General features: G+C 38.7%; 1 protein-coding gene and 1 pseudogene across 1 annotated transcript in view; both read left to right on the top strand.

The window, feature by feature from the left end:
- LOC119606056 (probable beta-hexosaminidase fdl) overlaps positions 1-16,682 on the top strand; it is a 58,558-nt gene extending 41,876 nt beyond the window's left edge. The window contains exons 2-6 of the mRNA XM_037959429.1: positions 13,251-13,436; positions 14,857-15,455; positions 15,521-16,256; positions 16,325-16,548; positions 16,609-16,682. Of these exons, the coding sequence (XP_037815357.1) occupies positions 13,251-13,436; positions 14,857-15,455; positions 15,521-16,256; positions 16,325-16,548; positions 16,609-16,682 (1,819 nt within the window). The remainder of the gene's footprint in view (positions 1-13,250; positions 13,437-14,856; positions 15,456-15,520; positions 16,257-16,324; positions 16,549-16,608) is intronic.
- A 154-nt stretch (positions 16,683-16,836) lies between these two features.
- LOC119606055 lies at positions 16,837-20,303 on the top strand (annotated as a pseudogene).
- Positions 20,304-23,047: the final 2,744 nt, after the last annotated feature.

The following is a 23,047-nucleotide window of genomic DNA, read 5'->3' as shown; positions in this document are numbered from 1 at the left end:
TTTGCTACGCCTACAAGTACCGCCCCATTTTTTATTACTTACTAAAATATTATCAGCTATTTCTTCCAACTAGGATCCTTCCACCAAATCGGTAAGAGCGCGGTGTCTCAACGAATAAGGAAAGGTATTGCAATGTCCCAAATTGTGTTCTAGTATTGCCAGAGTCTCATGTAGTTTTACCAATTCGCTTTCTAACTGTTGACAAAACTCTGATTTAAGAATGAACTGTTTATGAACTGCAAGACTGTCAAGAAAATAGATTTGAGGCAATAAGAAAGCTGATCGTTTGTACTTCTTTAATGAATTTAAAGAGACCTAATCGCCCTCATGGATAAACATCCTTATCCTTATTATAGAATTTACTCAATCTTCTTTTGCGCTAAACAATGAATGATAAGAGTGTAAATATGTTAATGTTAGATAACCGCCTTACTTTTATGAATCTTCCCTCATCTTGGTGTTATTGCAATCCCGGGGAAAAGAGATGCTACCAATATCTCTAGTCTGCCGGGACTATAAACTTGGAATGATTTGACATTGGGTCGAACCAGAGAACCACATAATCTGAAACCAGCCCACAGGGCAGAGTTTCGGACATTGTCTTATCCCGGTTTTTGGATAAGTCCCTTCGCGGGAAGAGAATGTTCGTTAAAAGACTGATGCACGGTTAAATCTATATTTCGGGATAAGTTCGGTGCTGTTGCCTAGAAAACAGATACCCCACTAAGGGGTGACTGTAGGACTAAGAGTTGGAAATGAGTTGGTGTCAATATGAATGAGAAGTGTGCTAGGTTGAATGGTGATCTCCCCCCGGGACATGTTACCTTGATGATCATCTCTCATCTTGATGTTATTGCAATCGGGGGGTAAAATAAGTGCTAAAAGTACCTCTGATCTGCAGAGAGGTGTTATTTGATTTCTCAGCTTCTTCTTGGAATCATTTGACTAGCAGTCGAACCAGAGATTCTACATATATTATCTCGGACCACGAGAATTGGTGGTAAACGAGACTTTGTCTAGTGCCAAAATCGTGCAAAGACTAGACAATAGATTAACTAGTAATAGACTCCTATATAAACTAATTAGTAGATTAGTATATAGGCTAATAAAAGGACTAGTCAATAGACTAGTTCGTAGGCTATTCCATAGATATAGACTAGTCATTGACTAAACAGTACACAAGTTAATAGACCACAGACTAGTCAATAGTCAAGTTCATAGACTAGTCAATAGACTAGTTCATAGACTATTCAATAGACTATTCCGTAAACTATTCAATAGTCTAGTCAATAGATTAGCCCATAGAGTAGTCAATAGACTTATCCATAGACTAAGCAACAGACTAGTCTATAGACTATTCAATAGTACACACCACAGACTATTCAATATACCAGTCAATGGACTAGTCCATAGACTAGTTCGAAGACTGGTCCATAGACTACTCTATAGAATGGTCCATAGACTTGTCTATAGAATGCTCCATAGACTTGTCTATGCTCTGGTCAATAGAATGGTCCAAAGACTACACAAAAGACTATTCCATAGACTATTCAATAGACTATTACTAGACTAGTCCATAGAATGGTCCATAGACTTGTCTATAGACTAGTCAATAGAATGGTCCAAAGACCACTCCATAGACTATTCAATAGACTAATCCGTAGACTACTAAATGGACTAGTCCATATATTAGTCAATACACTAGTAAATAGACTAGTTAATACTCTAGTCCATAGACTAGACAATAGAATAGTCTATAATTTATGGACTAGTCAATTGACTAGTTTATTGTTTAGTCTATGGACTAGACTATTAACTAGTCTATGGACTAGACTATTGACTAGTCTATGGACTAGACTATTGACTAGTCTATGGACTAGACTATTAACTAGTCTATGGACTAGACTATTGACTAGTCTATGAACTAGACTATTTATTGAATAGTCTAAGAACTAGCTTATTGTCTAGCCTATTGACTAGTCATTCTATAGACAAGTCCATAGACTTGTCTGTCTAGTCCATAGACTAGTCAATAGAGTAGTCTATAATATATGGACTATTCAATTGTCTAGCATATGGACTAGTCTATGGACTAGACTATTGACTAGTCAATGGACTAGACTATTGACTAGTCTATGGACTGGACTATTGACTATGAACTAGCCTATTGACTAGCCTAGCCTACTAGTCTATTGACTAGCCGCATGATTTGGAAACTTTTGCATTTACTCTATTTGATCGAAGTGTCACAAACATTTTTAAACCTTTTGCTCCACTGTGAATTCGTGCATTTATTAAATTTACATAGACGACACAATAACGAAATAAAAAGTGGGGAAAAAAATGAAAATAAAAGAAAATGCTGTATAGTGAATTTTCATTCATTCGCCTTATTTTCCATATATATATATATTTTGTTGAACGACTGAATTGCTTTTGTGGCACCATTTCTGATTTCAACGAATTTATTCAAATAAAAATATAAAAAGTTAAATTATGAAACTCTTGTCGAACGGTTGTGTTCTTTGTGTTATACTGTGTATCATCAACGTTTGACCAAAATAATTGTTGTTGTTGTTTTTTCCCTAATTCTAAACTATTTTTTTTTCTTTGTTTTACAACAATTCGATACGTTTCGATTAAATGCTGTTTAGAGTTCAATACGATTCTCTGGTCTAATGTTTGAGTTTGTGTTGTTTTTCACTAATATTTAGTGTTGTTACTGTTGTTTTTGAGTGTGTGTGTGTGTGTTTTTTTGGGGGAAATGAGTTTGGAAAAGAGTTGCCAGTGATAGTGTTACTTAAACAAAGAGTATTAAAAGAAAATCTTAAAGAAAACGATTTAATTCCGAAAGCATGTTAAGGAATTCTGAGAATGTCTGTTTGTAAAAGAAGTGATTGTAAGTGAGAGTGATTGATTGAGTGTGTATTTGAAATGATTTTGATTGTTGTTGTGTTAAGGTATGCAAGTGAGCGGTGGTGTATGTGTGTGTCTAACGATGTCCGTGTCTCCGCCAGTTTAAGGATTTTAGAATGACATTGTATTTAGAATTTATCTATTTTTATCTAAATTTTTTTGTTTTTATGAGAGTTTAAGCTCATTAAAAACAAAAACACGAAATATAAAAATATAAAAACAAAAAAAACAGGAAATTTTTTTAACTAACACCACTACTACCACAACACCAACTAAAGAGGAGGATGGTGTAGGTGCAACTGTATGTGAAAGTGTTTGCGTGCCTGAAAACATTTGAAAGCAACATTGTTAGCAACATGAATATTTTACCACATTTGTGGTATTTTAAAACCCATTTACAAAGTTCACCATGGTAAGTTTAGTTTTTTTCGTTTTTTTTCGGTTTATTTGGTTTTAATATTAAACTGTAACGTTTTAATTAATTTAAAATAATTATATTTAAGTTTAAAATTTTAACCTCCATTACTATTAGGTACTCTTGCATATGTGTTTGTGTTAATAGTTATTATTTCTACTTTCTCTGTGTCCTTAAATTCTTAATTTGTTTATGACACCAAAAACAAACGAACAACTGTCGATTTTCTCATCATGATGTCATATTTGCTATTGCATTATTTATTTAATAATACTAGTTTTAATAGGCTTTAACCCTAAATGCAAAATGTATATTTCTAGGACACTTTTTAATGTTATTTTGTACGTTTTGAAAGCACTGTGATCCGAGTAAGGATCTTTAATGCAGCCCGTTGGTTCACCTTAGTAATTGCAGTTCACGCCTGAAGTTAACTGGTTTAGTTGGTTAGTGATTGAAGATTTCTTTTGGTCTTAGTAAGGCTGTACCCTGAATCTGTGGGACCCCAATAATGGACAGTAACATAGAATATGTTTTGAGGTTTGAACTTGTAGGCCACAGAATCTGCATAGATTTGTTATAGAGTTTCCGAAAGTGAATTAAAGGTATCTGAGACCACAATGCACAGGGTATGTTTCCTTGATGAAAGACCCTCATCTTGGTGTATTACAATGCCGGAGTAAAGAGGTGCTAACAGTACCTCTAGTCTGCCGGGACTATAAACTGGTGAGATCATTTCACTCATGATTTGACATAGGGTCGAACCAGAAAAATATATAATCTGGTACTATGTGTGGCCAGTTGCCTGCAGGACTTGTACTGGCTGTTCAGTTGGTTGAGGTTCCTTCGTGATCCACGTATTGAATGTGGTTTGAACTCAAATTCGCGGGAATAATAAGTTGCGGTGAAATCTATATTTCTTGATAAGTTCGCTGCTGTTGCCGAATGACAACAGATACCCCACAGAGGAGTGGCTGTGAGACTAAGCGTTGGAAATGAGTTGCTGTCAATTGTATAATACGGAACTCATCCGTATACCTAGAGTGAGTCTGTCTTATGTTCTCTTATGAGTGTGTCGGATAAATGAGAAGTATGCAGGGTTGAATGGTGTTGGAAGAAAGATATCTTATACAAGTAATACCATTGAATTTTCCTCGCTTCTCCAGCTATGTTTAGAGTAAATTCTGTTCATAACAGATTTACCACAGTGTCCTATGAGTTAAAAAAAGTCTCGGTTTATTTGATGTATTCGTACTTCGGTCTACCGGTTAAGTCTCTAGGTTCTGTTGCCGACTCAACCCATCCCATCTGCATGGTTGTAAACGAAAGTGATATTTTCGCATCTCGGAAGTTATGCAACGGGGCAGCAATGGTCAGATATTAGATACCTCAAGTACTTGAGCAAAGTGCCCATATACTGGACCGGAAATTCCATATCGCGTAAATTGTCATCAGCGTGTAAGTAGCACAATGGGGTGGTGGTCTGTCGTCACCCAGTGGTTGAAAAAAAGCACCGTGAAATGGGCCAACAAGGCAGGGGTTCACGTAAAGCACTCGATTTCAATGTCAGAAATCCCGTTAGTACTCTCTCTCATGTCCAGGAACCCAACATAAAGTCAGTTTCTTGTGTCTACCAACTCGACCTATATTCGCATGACAATAAGGCTTTGAGTGATGCTTGACTATACTATCTTCAAACACACTACCTAGCACAAATAAAGATGGCGTATATTTCTGCTTGAAACATTGAAGGATAGTATCCCTTTTAAAAGTTGGGACAACAAATGCCCATTCCCGCTTCGGACCCATCTGTGAAACATACTTAATCAGCATTTTCTTACCACCAGTTCAGTCCGATTGTCCCTGTTCGGTATAATAAACACAAATGATACACCATAGTTGGTGATCAGTGGTGGAATGTGTAATATAACGACCATGGCATATGAGGGTCAAATTCTCTTAGCTCCAGTTATAGAGATACAAATGAGACGAAAAAATTATCAGCTGATCAAACTTGTTATTTGTAATCAAATCTAAATCCTTGCAAGTGGAAGTGTTAATTTGTGAAATGAGCTACTCGGGAGACTAGTTTCGTTTGAGTTAGTTTATCAATTTGGTTTTTGCAGGTTTGATTGCCAGCAGATATTAAAGAATCTTGTTGGGGGTTCTGCATCAATATTCAGGAGTAAACATTGTACTACTTCAACAGAATGTGTCCATAAATTCATTAGACGAAGTGAAGTAGGGTTGGCTAAGCAGGTGAATATGTGGTAGGTGTGATGGGAACCTTGACCACATGCTCGACCTTCTTTGGGGATGGTTCGATCTATGCGTGACAAGTAGACATTAAATCTATTGCTCTTTTCCGGTCAGAACTCTTATTATACGCGACAGGTTTTCTTCTGTGTCTGCTATGCTCCCACCCGGGCATGTTATGAGGTGAAAAGAGGTGCAACCAATAAATCTGGTCTGCCGGGATTATTAACTAGTGGAGTCAAATGTATCCTGGGCTTTTTCTTGGTATGATTTGACCTGGTTTCGAACCAGAGTCTTTGTCTTGTCCCGGTTATTGGAGAGGTCCTCTCGGGATACAGGTGGTTCTGATTTAACCCAAATTTGCGGGAGTAGGATGTTAGTTAAATGACTGATACATGGTAAAGTTTATAGTTCTGGAAATGAGTGTGACGTATGAATGAGAAATGTGCTGGATTGAATGGGTGATGGGTGTAAGGTATCTTATACAAGTGATACTATTGAATTTTCCTTCCTTGTTCAGGGTATGTTCAGGGTTTACTCTGTTCATACCAGATTTACCACAGTGTCTTCTCTGTGAGTAAGAACAAGTCATCGGCATGTTTGATGGATTCGTGTTTCGGTCTACCCAATCTCTCTAGAGACAGAGGCCATCTCAACAGAGGCCATCCCACCTGAGTGGCTATAAACAGAAGTGATGTTTCGCATCTCGGAAGTTAAATAATGGGGCAGCAATGGTCAAAGATTAAATTGATAAAGTACTTGAGCAAAGTTCTTGTACATGGACCGGCAGAACCGTGTACAAAAATTGTCACCGTGAGTAGCACAAGGAAGCGGTGTTGAGACGTCTAATAAGCTAATCCTGTGGTACCATCGTAAAATAAGGCCGTCATGTCGGGAGTTCACGTAAAGCACTTCGACGACTGTGTCTGCTAAGCGGTATCATGCGACCACAGAATTGATGCCGTTTTTATGAATGTAGTTTAAAGCTGACGTAGACGAGGTCTTATCTATGGGATCCTTAACATAACTGCGTATGTTCTTCTCGTATATAGGAAGATCCTTTCTGATGGGTGAGCATCCAATCGTTTGATGTTTAGTTGGGACGAGTCCTTCGGTGACATCACCGGAGGAACTGTTTAGTCAACATGACATTATGTTTCTTGACTGGGAGGACCTGGCCTTACATCTGACCTATACTTCTGTCATCTTCAATACCTCGATTTTTGCTGCTACTTAATCACTCAGTTGAAAATCAAGACCAAATTTTCACAAAAAAATTAAACATAATAGAATAGAAGTACCAAAAGTAGACCCAAACAAAATACCCTCATTAAAGTACATCTTTCAACTGTTTTTTTTTTGTCATTTCATAATTCATATTCTTAGGTTTTCTATTCTTAAGTCACATATACATACATTTTTTGCTCATTGTCTTGTTACTCTTCTTGTCCATATTACGTTGTTCATCATAATTAGTTGGTTTAATTTTACATACAGCTCATCAACATCATCACCATCAGTTTAAGTTACAGTTTTAGTTTCAATTTCACTTTCAGTCTCATTTTTTTTAATGAGGTACTGAGTGTTGCTTTTTCTTCAAACCATTTTTTATTTTTGCTTAAAAAAATACCTTTTTTCCCCTCAAAACATGAAGACCTTTTTTTGTTGAGTTGTGAAGACAAAATATATAGAAAGAAATTCACGCATTTGGTGATAGTGACATTGAATAATTAATGGAAGGCGGACGAAAAGGAAAACACCGTGAAACATACCACGGTCGGTTTTACTGTTAAATATTTAACTTAAATAAATCTTAAATATTTTAAAGTGATGTTTCATATACATTCGTGTAAGTCTCCTCGCCCAGTTCCGCGAGTACCCACGCTTTCCTTTACAACAAATATAATCATAGCCTATCATTCACGAGATATAAACTACTTTAAAATTATGTAAAATTTTTTATTCTTCCGAATAATTCTCTAATGATTTTACATTATTAGTATGTGATATTATAAAATTAACACAAATTTCTAATGAAATATAAGATTAATGACACAGCAGGCTTTTACCTTTTTAATTTTTTAAATCCTTAATGTATGACTATATACAAGAATGAATAAAAACTATAAATGACTAGATAACAGAAAGGAAGACCTAAATACAAATATGTTTACTATTATTCATTTTACTATAAGTACATTTGTACTTTGACAATATAGTAATATTAACTGCTCGAGTTGTTATACATAAATGTACGTGAACATTATGTACATAAGGATGGTTCCATTTCTTCAAAAAATAAAAAAAAGCCAGAAATCGTTTTTCTAAACTATTAGCTTTAGCATGATCAAACCAAAAAGCATTTTTACAATTTTTCAAAATTTTCTGAAACGATCAGAAAACGATTATCGATAAAGTGACTAAACTAATGCAAATTTCAGAAGTACTGAAGAACTTTAACATAATACCCCCGAAATGAAGGTTTTAATGTTCAACCAAGTTATTGGTGATCGTTAGCTAAGGCCTATTTCTCCATCTTTCTGACAACATATAGATTTTATGCCAAAAGAATTGGAAGAAGATTGAGGCGTTCGAAATCGACCGAAAACTCCATTTAAATTCTATGTTAAAAACACTGGCCGTCCACTTTCTAAACCATACACCAAAGTATTTGGAATCAGAATTTCTTCATTACATCGTGGATTTGAGATATCGTGTTTCGTTTTGAGACGCTATAACTGCTCGAAGACAACATTCAACTTTATGCCATCTGAAAGTTCATTCTGTCAGCTTTAAAATAAAGGCTTAACATCTGGCATATCTTCTTATCTCTTCGAGATATCTTACATAAAGCTTAATATAACAAAAAATTTACAAAAACTGTATTTTTTCGTAAATTTTATTTTAAATTTGACGGACGGACAGACATTGTTAAATCGAATCAGAAAGTGATTTTGATTCGATTGGTAGTTCAGTTTATAAAATCCATGAATATACCAAAAACATAGGTTTTCAAGCCTTAGGTTAAGATATCTCCAATATGAAATAAGATTAGTAAGATGTTAAGCCTTAAATTCTCAAATTTCAGAACACAATATCTCAAGATTTGGATTCAGCGCTGCTTAATCCTTTAGAAACTTCTAACTTGTTATCAGGGTTTGGACTTTTTTCAAATTTTGTCGGCGTAGGATAACGATCGATATCGAATGTCACAAATTTGCTCCCAGGTTACAATATTACATTGCACTATTCTGATTTAGTTAGTCTGAAATAGCAATTATGAAAAAATACACTTGGTGTGCGCTCCCTTACCGGTGCCTCAGGTGAGAATCGAACACAGAATCTCCAGTCTGCACACTAACCTACCGTAGGCCACAGTTCTGAAATGAATCGTGTTCCTATGAGACCGTTCTTTATCGATAGAAACAAATAGATAAAATATGAACCGCATGTTTCACCTCTAGTTTACCTTTAGTTTATCTCAAATTTACTTTTAGTTTACCTCAAGTTTACCTTTAGTTTACCTCAAGTTTACCTTTAGTTCACCTAAAGTTTACCTTTAGTTTACCTCAAGTTTACCTTTAGTTTACCTCAAGTTTACCTCTAGTTTACCTCAAGTTTACCATTAGTTTACCTTTAGTTTACCTTTAGTTTACCTTTAGTTTACCTTTAGTTTACCTTTAGTTTACCTCAAGCTTACCTTTAGTTATTTAGTTAGTAAGTTAGTTCGTTATTTAGTTAATTAGTCAGCTAGTTAGTTAGTTAGTTAGTTAGTTAGGTAGGTAGGTAGTTAGTTTGGTAGTTAGTTAGTTAGTTAGTTAGTTAGTTATTTAGTTAGTTAGTTAATTAGTTAGTTAGTTAGTTAGTTAGTTAGTTAGTTAGTTAGTTAGTTAGTTTGTTAGTAGTTAGTTAGTTAGTAGTTAGTTAGTTAGTTAGTTAGTTAGTTAGTTAGTTAGTTAGTTAGTTAGTTAGTTAGTTAGTTAGTTAGTTAGTTAGTTAGTTAGTTAGTTAGTTAGTTAGTTAGTTAGTTAGTTAGTAGTTAGTTAGTTAGTTAGTTAGTTAGTTAGTTAGTTAGTTAGTTAGTTAGTTAGTTAGTTAGTTAGTTAGTTAGTTAGTTAGTTAGTTAGTTAGTTAGTTAGTTAGTTAGTTAGTTAGTTAGTTAGTTAGTTAGTTAGTTAGTTAGTTAGTTAGTTAGTTAGTTAGTTAGTTAGTTAGTAGTAGTTAGTTAGTTAGTTAGTTAGTTAGTTAGTTAGTAGTTAGTTAGTTAGTAGTTAGTAGTTAGTTAGTTAGTTAGTTAGTTAGTTAGTTAGTTAGTTAGTTAGTTAGTTAGTTAGTTAGTTAGTTAGTTAGTTAGTTAGTTAGTTAGTTAGTTAGTTAGTTAGTTAGTTAGTTAGTTAGTTAGTTAGTTAGTTAGTTAGTTAGTTAGTTAGTTAGTTAGTTAGTTAGTTAGTTAGTTAGTTAGTTAGTTAGTTAGTTAGTTAGTAGTTAGTAGTTAGTTAGTTAGTTAGTTAGTTAGTTAGTTAGTTAGTTAGTTAGTAGTTAGTTAGTTAGTTAGTTGTATTAAAGGATATTTCAATTATGTACCTTCGTCAGGGAGAATTTACTGGATAAGCAACCCCACTAATATCTTTGTACAATTGTCCTTATTTCATATATTTACCTTTTATATTTAACCATAAGTTTGCCATTCTCTTGTTGTTATTTCTGACTAAAATTTCCCCATCAACAACATCTAAATGGATCAAAAAAGAGCAACAAATGGGGAGTATACATTTGTTTACATGGCTTCTAGTCAGGCATGTCAGTCTTAAAATACTTATTGTCACAAATACACGTTTTCATTAAATTACAAACAAATATGAAATGTTTGACTTTTTTTATTTTTTATAAAAAAACTACAGAGACGCATACATTACCCTTAGGATTTAAGTTTTAAAAATATTTAAAAGAAAACTATGTCAGTTTTTAAGATTGTGCAGAGCAATTTTCTTCATTTAGGATTAAGCACAACTTTGATGTTTGGTAAAAAAATGATGCCAATTTTATTTACACCCCTTTAACTCCACGTCTCTTAGATTATTCATCATGTTTTCAGCTATACATTTTCAGCTCTGAACTAAAAAATTTATAAATTTTTTTCTATTTACTATTAACGTTCAAAATAATAAGCAAAAACTCAACATGTTCAACTCATTTATTTCTCTATATTGTTTATCATTTGTATACTTTGTATTTTCACTAAATAAAGATGCTTAATTAAGAAGATTATTCGAATACAACTAACTCTACCTCACACCCTGCTATACTCCCTTAAACATACATATATTCCACATATTTAACGATTACACACCTAAATGTCTTTATAATAATGTGACCTTTTTAAAAGATTAAATTCGATAAAAAAAAAACAGAAAACACATACTGTGTCTGTGAAATTTCTTGTTCATATTAAAATGTCATTAAAATAAAACTCATACCCAATACCGTTTCCTTTTTTGGGAAAGGGTCAGTCGATAGAAAATTTATTGATAAAATAGTTATAAAGTTGTGCGCTGCTAAGTCATGTTGTGTTATATGTTATGTTTATATACAAACCATAAAAATATGTTGTAAGTTATTGTTTAATTTTTAGATTTAAGATAAGAGAAATTTAAATTTTAAACTGGTGATAAATTTAAAGGCAAGAACGTAAATTCTGTAACATTTTATTCTATATAATAGTTTATTTCATGAGCCGATAATGCAGTTTATCGGTAGTACAGTGTAATGTTATATTGAGTAAATACATAAAAGTTATTAGATGTTTAGGTCCTATAGACTAGTCAATAGACTTGTAAATGGATAAGTCACTATACTAGTCCATAGATAAGTCAGTAGATTCATCCATGTACCAGTTAATAAACTAGTTATAGACTAGTCAATATATTGCTCCATACACTAGTCAATAAACAGTTTAATAGACAAGTCCATCCTTTGTCAATTAATCCATAAAAATCTCTAAAAACGAAAGGAAAAACTTTAATTTTGTAATTATTTTACCTTTTGGATGATGACCTAGTCATCGTAACGCTTGTTAAAGACCAAAACTAAAATCAACGACCTACCCTCATGCCATCCATATTTGCAGTCGAAAATCAATTTCAATATTTCTGATTGCATGTTCACAGTTGTGTTTTTTTTTTATTTTTGTGTCAGATAATGTCTGATAATCATTAAATGTTAAAGTGATAATTGCTGGGGGTTTGCTTTTTGAGGACGGGAATAAGTTAAATTTGTGTAAAACGAATTGCTTTATGAATAAGGTGGAGCAAATTGCCTAAGACCTTCGCCAAATTTGAGGGCTTTTAACAAAAGTTTGGAACGCCTTTTAAAATACTGACTGAAAAAAGTCCTTTTAGTTCTTGCTACGCTTATTAGATGGACTACAGAGTAGAATATAGTCGGGATTACAGACTAGACTATAGTCGGATCTATTGAATAGACTATAGTCGTGACTATGGACTTGACTATAGTCTGGATTATAGTCTAGACTATAATCGAGCGTATAAACTAAACCATAGACTAGACTCTAGTCGGGACTATATACTGTCGAGACTATAGATTAGACTTTAGTCGGGACTGTAGGCTACACTCCGGACTATAGACTAGACTATAGTCGGGACTATTGAATAGACTATAGTCGGGACTATGGACTTGACTATAGCCGGGATTATAGACTAGACTATAATCGAGCGTATAAACTAAACTGTAGTCGAAACTATAGACTGTCAAGGCTATGTAGTAGATTAGATTTTAGTCGGGACTGTAGACTATAATACACTCCGGACTATTTACAAGATTATAGTCGGGACTATAGACGAGACTAGACTATAGTCGGGACTAGACTATAGTCGGGACTAGACTATAGTCGGGACTATAGACTAGACTATAGTCGGGACTATAGACTAGACTATAGTCGGGACTAGACTATAGTCGGGACTATAGACTAGACTATAGTCGGGACTACAGATCAGACTATAGTCGGGACTATAGACTAGACTATAGTCGGGACTACAGACTAGACTATAGTCGGGACTACAGACTAGACTATAGTCGGGACTATATACTAGACTATAGTCGGGACTATAGACTAGACTATAGTCGGGACTATAGACTAGACTACAGTCGGGACTATAGACTAGACTATAGATCAGAATATAGTCGGGACTATAGACTAGACTATAGATCAGAATATAGTCGGGACTATAGACTAGACTATAGTATAATCTAGACCGTATTCGAGGCTATAGACTAGACTTTATAGACGTTCTTTCTTCTACTAAAACTAACACACCGTCCTTTCTATTTTTATTTTTAGTTTCTCATTTCTTTCTTTTTTTTGCAAAAAGTGTTATTAAACCTCAATTTCATTAGTTTTAGTTTAGGTCATAAATTTTTTTCCAATACATATATATTTATGTTTGTTATTGGTTTTATTTTTAGCTCTGCCTATAAAGCCAAAAACAATTTTTTTCTGTTCATTTAATGCGAATTTCCGTTTAAAGGTTGGCTTTTTTTCTATTGTGCATGTTTAAGAATCATTTTTAAATTAACGACCTTTTTTATTTGAAATCATTCTTCATTTTCGATTTCTTTTAATAATATTTCATTCTTTCTTTATTTTTAGGTTACGTTACATTGTCAAAATGGCTTTAGCCGTTTCATTACGTAGAGCTTTACTCATGCTACTCACCGCCACCATATTCGTTATAATGGTCTTGTACTGGAATCAGGGTGGCATCAAACCGCAATCATACATAAACACATACGAAAAGTTGGCGGGCAATCATGAACAATTAAATGAATTTCCAATGTAAGTTGTTAGTTTTAATTTTGTTGTAATCAAATAATTAAAATAATAATCGAAATTAAATGAAACGCAATTAAATGAATTAAAAACACTTCTAAATTACGTTAAGGAAATTAGAAAAGTGTATTTTGTATTAAAGTTATAGTGATAGTTCAAGTTATCCCTTACAAAAATAGTCTAGTCTATAGTCTAGTCTATAGTCGAGTCTATAGTCTGGGTCTATAGTCTAGTTTATAGTCTAGTCTATAGTGCAGTCTATAGTCTAGTCTATAGTCTAGTCTATAGTCTGTCTAAGTCTAGTCTATAGTCTAGTCTATAGTCTAGTCTATAGTCTAGTCTATAGTCTAGTCTATAGTCTAGTCTATAGTCTAGTCTATAGTCTAGTCTATAGTCTAGGTCTATAGTCTAGTCTATAGTCTAGTCTATTAGTCTAGTCTATAGTCTAGTCTATAGTCCTAGTCTATAGTCTAGTCTATAGTCTAGTCTATAGTCTAGTCTATAGTCTAGTCTATAGTCTAGTCCTATAGTCTAGTCTATAGTCTAGTCTATAGTCTAGTTATAGTCTAGTCTATAGTCTAGTCTATAGTCGAGTCTATAGTCTAGTCTATAGTCTAGTCTATAGTCTAGTCTATAGTCTAGTCTATAGTCTAGTCTATAGTCTAGTCTATAGTCTAGTCTATAGTCTAGTCTATAGTCTAGTCTATAGTCTAGTCTATAGTCTAGTCTATAGTCTAGTCTATAGTCTAGTCTATAGTCTAGTCTATAGTCTAGTCTATAGTCTAGTCTATAGTCTAGTCTATAGTCTAGTCTATAGTCTAGTCTATAGTCTAGTCTATAGTCTAGTCTATAGTCTAGTCTATAGTCTAGTCTATAGTCTAGTCTATAGTCTAGTCTATAGTCTAGTCTATATCTAGTCTATAGTCTAGTCTATAGTCTAGTCTATAGTCTAGTCTATAGTCTAGTCTATAGTCTAGTCTATAGTCTAGTCTATAGTCTATAGTCTAGGCTATAGTCTAGGCTATAGTCTAGTCTATAGTCTAGTCTATAATCTAGTCTATAGTCTAGTCTATAGTCTAGTCTATAGTCTAGTCTATAGTCTAGTCTATAGTCTAGTCTATAGTCTAGTCTATAGTCTAGTCTATAGTCTAGTCTATAGTCTAGTCTAGTAGTCTAGTATTCAGTCCTGTATATATTCTAGTCCACAGTCTATTCCTGGTCTACATTCTAGTCTATGATCTAGTCTATACTCTAATCTATGGTCTAGTCTATAGGCTAGGAGGACCGATCCATTATTAGCCCATGTGAAGAAGTATATGGTTCCGCTTTCCGAAAAATACTGTTTGAGAACATGTCCTACTTAATATATTGTTTTCCTTCTTGTTTTATTCTCATTATTTCTAATTTAATTTTAAAATCTCCCTAGACCCGTCGAAAAAATCTGGACCTATAAATGCGAAGGCGACAAATGCGTTCGATATCATTATCTCAGCATGCCGAAAGGCGAAAAACGAGTGCCTTTTATGACCTGTTCAATGACATGTGGTGACATAAACATTTGGCCACGTCCCACCATTAAAACAGGTGTTAGTTCTAAGTCTCTCACATTTTCCATGGACGATATAGAATTACGTCTAGACACTCCCTATACACAAGTCGAAACACATTTTCGTCAATCGTTTGAATTGTTTCTCAAAGATCTGAGACGTATACAAAGATTAGATTTTGCCGAACATACGCCAGAGGTTGGCGAAAAGGGTACAGCGAATATGGAAGGAAATGGAGTAGATAATACATTTGAAGCGAAAACCAAACAACAACAGAGACGTTATGCCGATGCGGGACAACATGAATCGCATCGTTTAAGAGGTGAGAATATAGCGGCTGCCTCGATATTGGCCAATGCCTTTGGTTTGCGCAAACACAGTGATATAGAAAAGTTGACGGTAAATGTGGCCATACACAAGTTTGCTGACATGAATTTGAATTTCGAGACCGATGAAAGTTATCAGCTAACGGCCAATTGTAAGTAGCATTGAATTCAATTAATAAATAATTTTGAAAAAATTCTTGACCAAATTTGGTTTCAGTTGAAAAGCGTCACTATAATGTACAAATAACCGCCAATTCATTCTTCGGTGCCCGCCATGCCTTGAGCACTTTACAGCAACTTATTTGGTTTGATGATGAGGAGAGTCAGCTGCGTATACTCTCCAAAGTAGTGGTCATCGATGCTCCTAAATTTAGATATCGCGGCCTTATGTTGGACACTTCAAGACATTATTTCTCAGTAGAATCTATAAAACGCACCATTGCAGCCATGTCATATTCAAAACTTAATCGTTTCCATTGGCACATAACCGATTCACAAAGTTTTCCCTACATTTCCAAACACTATCCCGAATTGGCCGCCCATGGTGCCTACTCCGATAGAGAAACGTACACAGATGCCGATGTACGTGACATTACAGCATTTGCAAAATTACACGGTATACAAGTGATACCGGAAATCGATGCTCCTGCTCATGCGGGCAATGGTTGGGATTGGGGTCCCAAGCGTGGCATGGGCGAGCTGAGTTTGTGTATAAATCAACAACCTTGGAGTTTTTATTGTGGTGAACCTCCTTGTGGCCAACTTAATCCTAAGAATAATAATACATTTTTAATTTTACAACGTCTCTACGAAGAGCTGTTGAATTCAACGGGACCCACTGACTATTTCCACTTGGGTGGCGATGAGGTGAATTTAGAATGTTGGGCTCAGTATTTTAATGACACCGACTTGAGGGGTTTATGGTGTGATTTCATGTTAAATGCCATGGCTCGGTGAGACTTCTAAGATAATTTATTTTGAAAAGTTTTATTTATAAAAATAAATTTATTTTTATTTATAGTTTAAAAATAGCCAATAATAATGTAGAACCAAAAATTGTCTCCGTTTGGTCGAGTGGTTTAACAAATACCCGCTGTCTTCCTAAAACCCAATTTGCTGTTCAGGTTTGGGGCGGCAGTACTTGGCAGGAGAATTATGATTTATTAGATAATGGCTTTAATGTTATATTTTCACACGTCGATGCCTGGTATTTAGATTGTGGTTTTGGTAATTGGAGAGCAACAGGTGGGTAAAGCGGTGCGTATTTTTACGATTTTTTGGCTATGTTGATTTGTGTGCTTTCAGGTGATGCTGCCTGTTCGCCGTATCGTACTTGGCAAAATGTGTACAACACCGTCCTTGGGAGCGTATGCCGTTAGAATAAAACCAGAAGAAAAACAGGTAAGTTTGGTTAGTTAATTCTCCTGCTAGGAAGGTTATGATACCAAAAGAGAAAACGTGCTAAAAACATTGCCAACGAGATCTTAGTCTAAATTTTTTTCGACGAGCTGGAGACTATGCTCGGATTAGCTCATGCCTGCACTTCGTCGAAATGTCTTCTTTATTTCATTCACTTATGTCCAACTTAGAAAAGTATTTTGTCAAATTGTATTAAGTATTTCCAGGACATTAGGCGGTTCGGAGTTGACCCCTGTTTAGATGATATATAGATAGGTAGGTGGTAGATAGAAGATAGATAGATAGATAGGATAGATAGATAAGATCGCTCGCTCGCTCGCTCCGCTCAATGCTCTCTGGCTCGCTCGCTCAGATCGCTCGCTCGCTCTCGCTCGCTCGCTCGCTCGCTCGCTCGCTCGCTAGCTCGCTCGCTCGCTCGCTCGCTAGCTCGCTCGCTCTCGCTCGCTCGCTCGCTCCTCGCTCGCTCGCTCGCTCGCTCGCTCGCTCGCTCGCTCCTCGCTCGCTCTTCGCTCGCTCTCGCTCGCTCGCTCGCTCGCTCGCTCGCTCGCTCGCTCGCTCGCTCGCTCGCTCGCTCGCTCGCTCGCTCTCTCGCTCGCTCGCTCGCTCGCTCGCTCGCTCGCTCTCTCGCTCGCTCGCTCGCTCGCTCGCTCTCTCGCTCGCTCGCTCGCTCGCTCGCTCCTCGCTCGCTCGCTCGCTCGCTCGCTCGCTCTCGCTCGCTCGCTCGCTCGCTCGCTCGCTCGCTCGCTCGCTCGCTCGCTCTCGCGCTCGCTCGCTCGCTCGCTCGCTCGCTGCTCTCTCGCTCGCTCGCTGCTCGCTCTCGCTCGCTCTCGCTCGCTCGCTCGCTCGCTCGCTCGCTCGCTCGCTCGCTCGCTCGCTCGCTCGCTCGCTCGCTCGCTCGCTCGCTCGCTCTCGCTCGCTCGCTCGATCGCTCGCTCGCTCGCTCGCTCGCTCGCTCGCTCGCTCGCTCGCCTCGCTCGCTCTCGCTGCTCGCTCGCTCGCTCGCTCGCTCGCTCGCTCGCTCCTCGCTCGCTCGCTCGCTCGCTCGCTCGCTCGCTCGCTCGCTCGCTCGCTCGCTCGCTCGCTCTCTCGCTCGCTCGCTCGCTCGCTCGCTCGCTCGCTCGCTCGCTCGCTCGCTCGCTCTCTCGCTCGCTCGCTCCTCGCTCGCTCGCTCGCTCGCTCGCTCGCTCGCTCGCTCGCTCCTCGCTCGCTCGCTCGCTCGCTCGCTCGCTCGCTCGCTCGCTCGCTCGCTCGCTGCTCGCTCGCTCGCTCGCTCGCTCGCTCGCTCGCTCGCTCGCTCGCTCGCTCGCTCGCCTCGCTCGCTCGCTCGCTCGCTCGCTCGCTCGCTCTCGCTCCCTGCTCGCTCGCTCGCTCGCTCGCTCGTCGCTCGCTCGCTCGCTCGCTCGCTCGCTCGCTCGCTCGCTCGCTCGCCTGCTCGCTCGCTGCTCGCTCGCGCTCGCTCGCTCGCTCGCTGCCGCTCGCTCGCTCGCTCGCTCGCTCGCTCGCTCGCTCGCTCGCTCGCTCTCGCTCGCTCGCTCGCTCGCTCGCTCGCTCGCTCGCTCGCTCCTCGCTCGCTCGCTCGCTCGCTCGCTCGCTCGCTGCTCTCGCTCGCTCGCTCGCTCGCTCGCTCGCTCGCTCGCTCGCTCGCTCGCTCGCTCGCTCGCTCGCTCGCTCGCTCGCTCGCTCGCTCGCTCGCTCGCTCGCTCGCTCTCGCTCGCTCGCTCCTCGCTCGCTCGCTCGCTCGCTCTCTCGCTCGCTCGCTCGCTCGCTCGCTCGCTCGCTCGCTCGCTCGTCCTCGCTCGCTCGCTCGCTCGCTCGCTCGCTCTCTCTCGCTCGCTCGCTCGCTCGCTCGCTCGCTCGCTCGCTCGCTCTCTCGCTCGCTCGCTCGCTCGCTCGCTCTCGCTCGCTCGCTCGCTCGCTCGCTCGCTCGCTCGCTCGCTCGCTCGCTCGCTCGCTCGCTCGCTCGCTCGCTCGCGCGCTCGCTCGCTGCTCGCTCTCTCGCTCGCTCGCTCGCTCGCTCGCTCTCGCTCGCTCGCTCGCTCGCTCGCTCGCTGCTCGCTCGCTCGCTCGCTCGCTCGCTCGCTCGCTCGCTCGCTCGCTCGCTCGCTCTCTCTCTCGCTCGCTCGCTCGCTCGCTCGCCTGCTCGCTCTCGCTCGCTCGCTCGTCTCGCTCGCTCGCTCGCTCTCGCTCGCTCTCCTCGCTCGCTCGCTCGCTCGCTCGCTCGCTCGCTCGCTCGCTCGCTCGCTCGCTCGCTCGCTCGCTCGCTCGCTCGCTCGCTCGCTCGCTCGCTCGCTCGCTCGCTCGCTCGCTCGCTCGCTCGCTCGCTCGCTCGCTCGCTCGCCCTCGCTCGCTCGCTCGCGCTCGCTAGCTCGCTCGCTCGCTCGCTCGCTCGCTCCTCGCTGCTCGCTCGCTCGCTCTGCTCGCTCGCTCTCGCTCGCTCTCGCTCGCTCGCTCGCTCGCTCGCTCGCTCGCTCGCTCGCTCGCTCGCTCGCTCGCTCGCTGCTCGCTCGCTGCTGCTCGCTCGCTCGCTCGCTCGCTCGCTCGCTCGCTCGCTCCTCTGCTCGCTCGCTCGCTCGCTCGCTCGCTCGCTCGCTCGCTCGCTGCTCCTCGCTCGCTAGCTCGCTCGCTCGCTCGCTCGCTGCTCTCGCTCGCTCGCTCGCTCGCTCGCTCGCTCGCTCCCTGCTCGCTCGCTGCTCGCTCGCTCGCTCCTCGCTCGCTCGCTCGCTCGCTCGCTGCTCGCTCGCTCGCTCGCTCGCTCGCTCGCTCGCTCGCTCGCTCGCTCTCGCTGCTCGCTCGCTCGCTCGCTCTCGCCGCTCGCTCGCTCGCTCGCTGCTCGTCGCTCGCTCTCTCGCTCGCTCGCTCGCTGCTCGCTCGCTCGCTCGCTCGCTCGCTCGCTCGCTCGCTCGCTCGCTCGCTCGCTCGCTCGCTCGCTCGCTCGCTCGCTCTCGCTCGCTGGCTCGCTCGCTCGCTCGCTCGCTCGCCGCTCGCTCGCTCGCTCTCTCGCTGCTCCCCTCGTCCCCCTCTCTGCCTTTCCCCCTCCTCCCCCTGTGCCCCCTCCCTTCCCTTCGCCGTTTTCCTTTCTTCTTCTCTTTTATTAGGTTTTGGGTGGTGAAGTGTGTCTTTGGACAGAACAAGTTGATGAAAGCCAGCTGGATATCGGTTATGGCCCAGAGCTGCGGCCCTGGGTGAAAGGTAAGTGATTTTAAATTGTACTTATAAAAGCTATAAAATTTAAGTAAATTTTTTTATAATTTTCAAAATATATTACATCTTTTATTTCTTTACACTTAGATTATGGTCCGATCCCGATGATGAACACGATATGGACACCGTACCACAAGATGTTTTCAAACGCATGTCCGTATTTCGTAATCGTCTCGTTGAGTTGGGTCTTAAGGCTGAACCTATATTTCCAAAATATTGTGCTCAAAATCCTGGTGAATGTATTTGATATTTTTTGTAAATATTTTAAACAATGACAACAGAAAATGGTCATTCACAAAATCTCAATCATGAAAAGCGAACTATAACAAAAAAACAAAAACAAAAAAGACTTCATAGACGTTATGAAATGTTAAGCATAATTTTTTTTAGTTTAAGTTTTATTATCTGTTTCTCCTTACAAAAAAAAAGTTAATATGTTCTAGAATTTATACAACAAACAAAGACAAGCCAAAAATCATGCATGTTTTTTTAAGATTTTAGGAATATTTTTTATATTTACAAAAAAAAAATGGTTTCTTATTGAAAGTAAACAAAACAAAAAACTATTACATTATTTTAGCATTTTCTGTAATAAGTAGTAACTAAAACAGAAATTTGTTTTAAAAAAATAATTGCGATTAAAAATATTAAATTTTTTCTTGTTTGTTTTGTTATTAGAATAATTTAATAGTTGATTTTAGTTAGAATTACAACTCATACCTCTTTTTGTTCTTTTTATTATTATTAATATAAAAATATTTGCTTATTTTCACGCACATACACTCACACACATAAAGTCACTAATTCTTTATACATATACATTTTCTAATACAGTTATATATCTCTTTTTAAAAAAATCCTTTTAAATATAGGGATTTTTTTTATGAAATATAGTTTAATTTCTTTAAGAAACATAAAGTGAAATATTTAAATTATTATTATTGATAAGAACAGGCTTAGAATTGATATTAAAACGATGAAAGTTTAAAAAAAGAAATATTTATATATTTTGATTTTTGAGTGATACCAGGTGACCTTAAATAAATTCAAAGAATAAAAAAGATTTATTAAGAGATATAAAAGAAAACACACACACACACAAGAAGCCTAAAAAACATTTAAAACAAAATAGAAAACTTATTATAAAATATTTATCGCATTTTTTGTTGTTATTGCAATTATTATTTGTTTAATTTTGTATAACACTCGTCAAAAAGTATATATTAGTATAGACAGGCCAAGAAAATTTTTAATTGTAACCTCAAAATTTCCAACTAGTTCTAGTTTTGTTCTGGTTCAGGTCTAGTTCAGTTCTAGTTCGGTTCTAGTTCAGTTCTAGTTCAGTTCTAGTTCAGTTCTAGTTCAGTTCTAGTTCAGTTCTAGTTCAGTTCTAGTTCAGTTCTAGTTCAGTTCTAGTTCAGTTCTAGTTCAGTTCTAGTTCAGTTCTAGTTCAGTTCTAGTTCAGTTCTAGTTCAGTTCTAGTTCAGTTCTAGTTCAGTTCTAGTTCAGTTCTAGTTCAGTTCTAGTTCAGTTCTAGTTAAGTTCTAGTTCAGTTCTAGTTCAGTTCTAGTTCAGTTCTAGTTCAGTTCTAGTTCAGTTCTAGTTCAGTTCTAGTTCAGTTCTAGTTCAGTTCTAGTTCAGTTCTAGTTCAGTTCTAGTTCAGTTCTAGTTCAGTTCTAGTTCAGTTCTAGTTCAGTTCTAGTTCAGTTCTAGTTCAGTTCTAGTTCAGTTCAGTTCTAGTTCAGTTCTAGTTCAGTTCTAGTTCAGTTCTAGTTCAGTTCTAGTTCAGTTCTAGTTCAGTTCTAGTTCAGTTCTAGTTCAGTTCTAGTTCAGTTCTAGTTCAGTTCTAGTTCAGTTCTAGTTCAGTTCTAGTTCAGTTCTAGTTCAATTCTAGTTCAGTTCTAGTTCAGTTCTAGTTCAGTTCTAGTTCAGTTCTAGTTCAGTTCTAGTTCAGTTCAGTTCTAGTTCAGTTCTAGTTCAGTTCTAGTTCAGTTCTAGTTCAGTTCTAGTTCAGTTCTAGTTCAGTTCTAGTTCAGTTCTAGTTCAGTTCAGTTCTAGTTCAGTTCTAGTTCAGTTCTAGTTCAGTTCTAGTTCAGTTCTAGTTCAGTTCAGTTCTAGTTCAGTTCTAGTTCAGTTCTAGTTCAGTTCTAGTTCAGTTCTAGTTCAGTTCTAGTTCAGTTCTAGTTCAGTTCTAGTTCAGTTCTAGTTCAGTTCTAGTTCAGTTCTAGTTCAGTTCTAGTTCAGTTCTAGTTCAGTTCTAGTTCAGTTCTAGTTCAGTTCTAGTTCAGTTCTAGTTCAGTTCTAGTTCAGTTCTAGTTCAGTTCTAGTTCAGTTCTAGTTCAGTTCTAGTTCAGTTCTAGTTCAGTTCTAGTTCAGTTCTAGTTCAGTTTGTTCAGTTCTAGTTCAGTTCTAGTTCAGTTCTAGTTCAGTTCTAGTTCAGTTTGTCAGTTCTAGTTCAGTTCTAGTTCGGTTCTAGTTCAGTTCTAGTTCTAGTTCAGTTCTAGTTCTGTTCTAGTTCAGTTCTGGTTCAGTTCTAGTTCAGTTCTAGTTCAGTTCTAGTTCTAGTTCAGTTCTAGTTCAGTTCTAGTTCAGTTCTAGTTCAGTTCTAGTTCAGTTCTAGTTCAGTTCTAGTTCAGTTCTAGTTCAGTTCTAGTTCAGTTCTAGTTCAGTTCTAGTTCAGTTCTAGTTCAGTTCTAGTTCAGTTCTAGTTCAGTTCTAGTTCAGTTCTAGTTCAGTTCTAGTTCAGTTCTAGTTCAGTTCTAGTTCAGTTCTAGTTCAGTTCTAGTTCAGTTCTATTTCAGTTCTAGTTCAGTTCTATTTCAGTTCTAGTTCAGTTCTAGTTCAGTTCTAGTTCAGTTCTAGTTCAGTTCTAGTTCGGTTCTAGTTCAGTTCTAGTTCAGTTCTAGTTCTGTTCGTTCAGTTCAGTTCTGGTTCAGTTCTAGTTCAGTTCTAGTTCAGTTCTAGTTCTAGTTCAGTTCTAGTTCAGTTCTAGTTCTGTTCTAGTTCTGTTCTAGATCTGTTCTAGTTTTGTTCGAGTTCTATTCTAGTTTTGTTTTAGTTCTGTTCTCGTTCTGTTCTCTTTCAGTTCTAGTTCTGTTCCAATCCTTTTCTAGTTCTGTTCTAG

Source organism: Lucilia sericata, unplaced genomic scaffold (genome assembly GCF_015586225.1).
Source record: "Lucilia sericata isolate MDLA Ls3-8-SP2 unplaced genomic scaffold, ASM1558622v1 Contig000550F_arrow, whole genome shotgun sequence".
In the NCBI taxonomy this organism is placed as follows: Eukaryota; Metazoa; Arthropoda; class Insecta; order Diptera; family Calliphoridae; genus Lucilia; species Lucilia sericata.
Note: the sequence above shows the minus strand (reverse complement) of the source record. Positions and strands in the feature narration are given on the sequence as shown.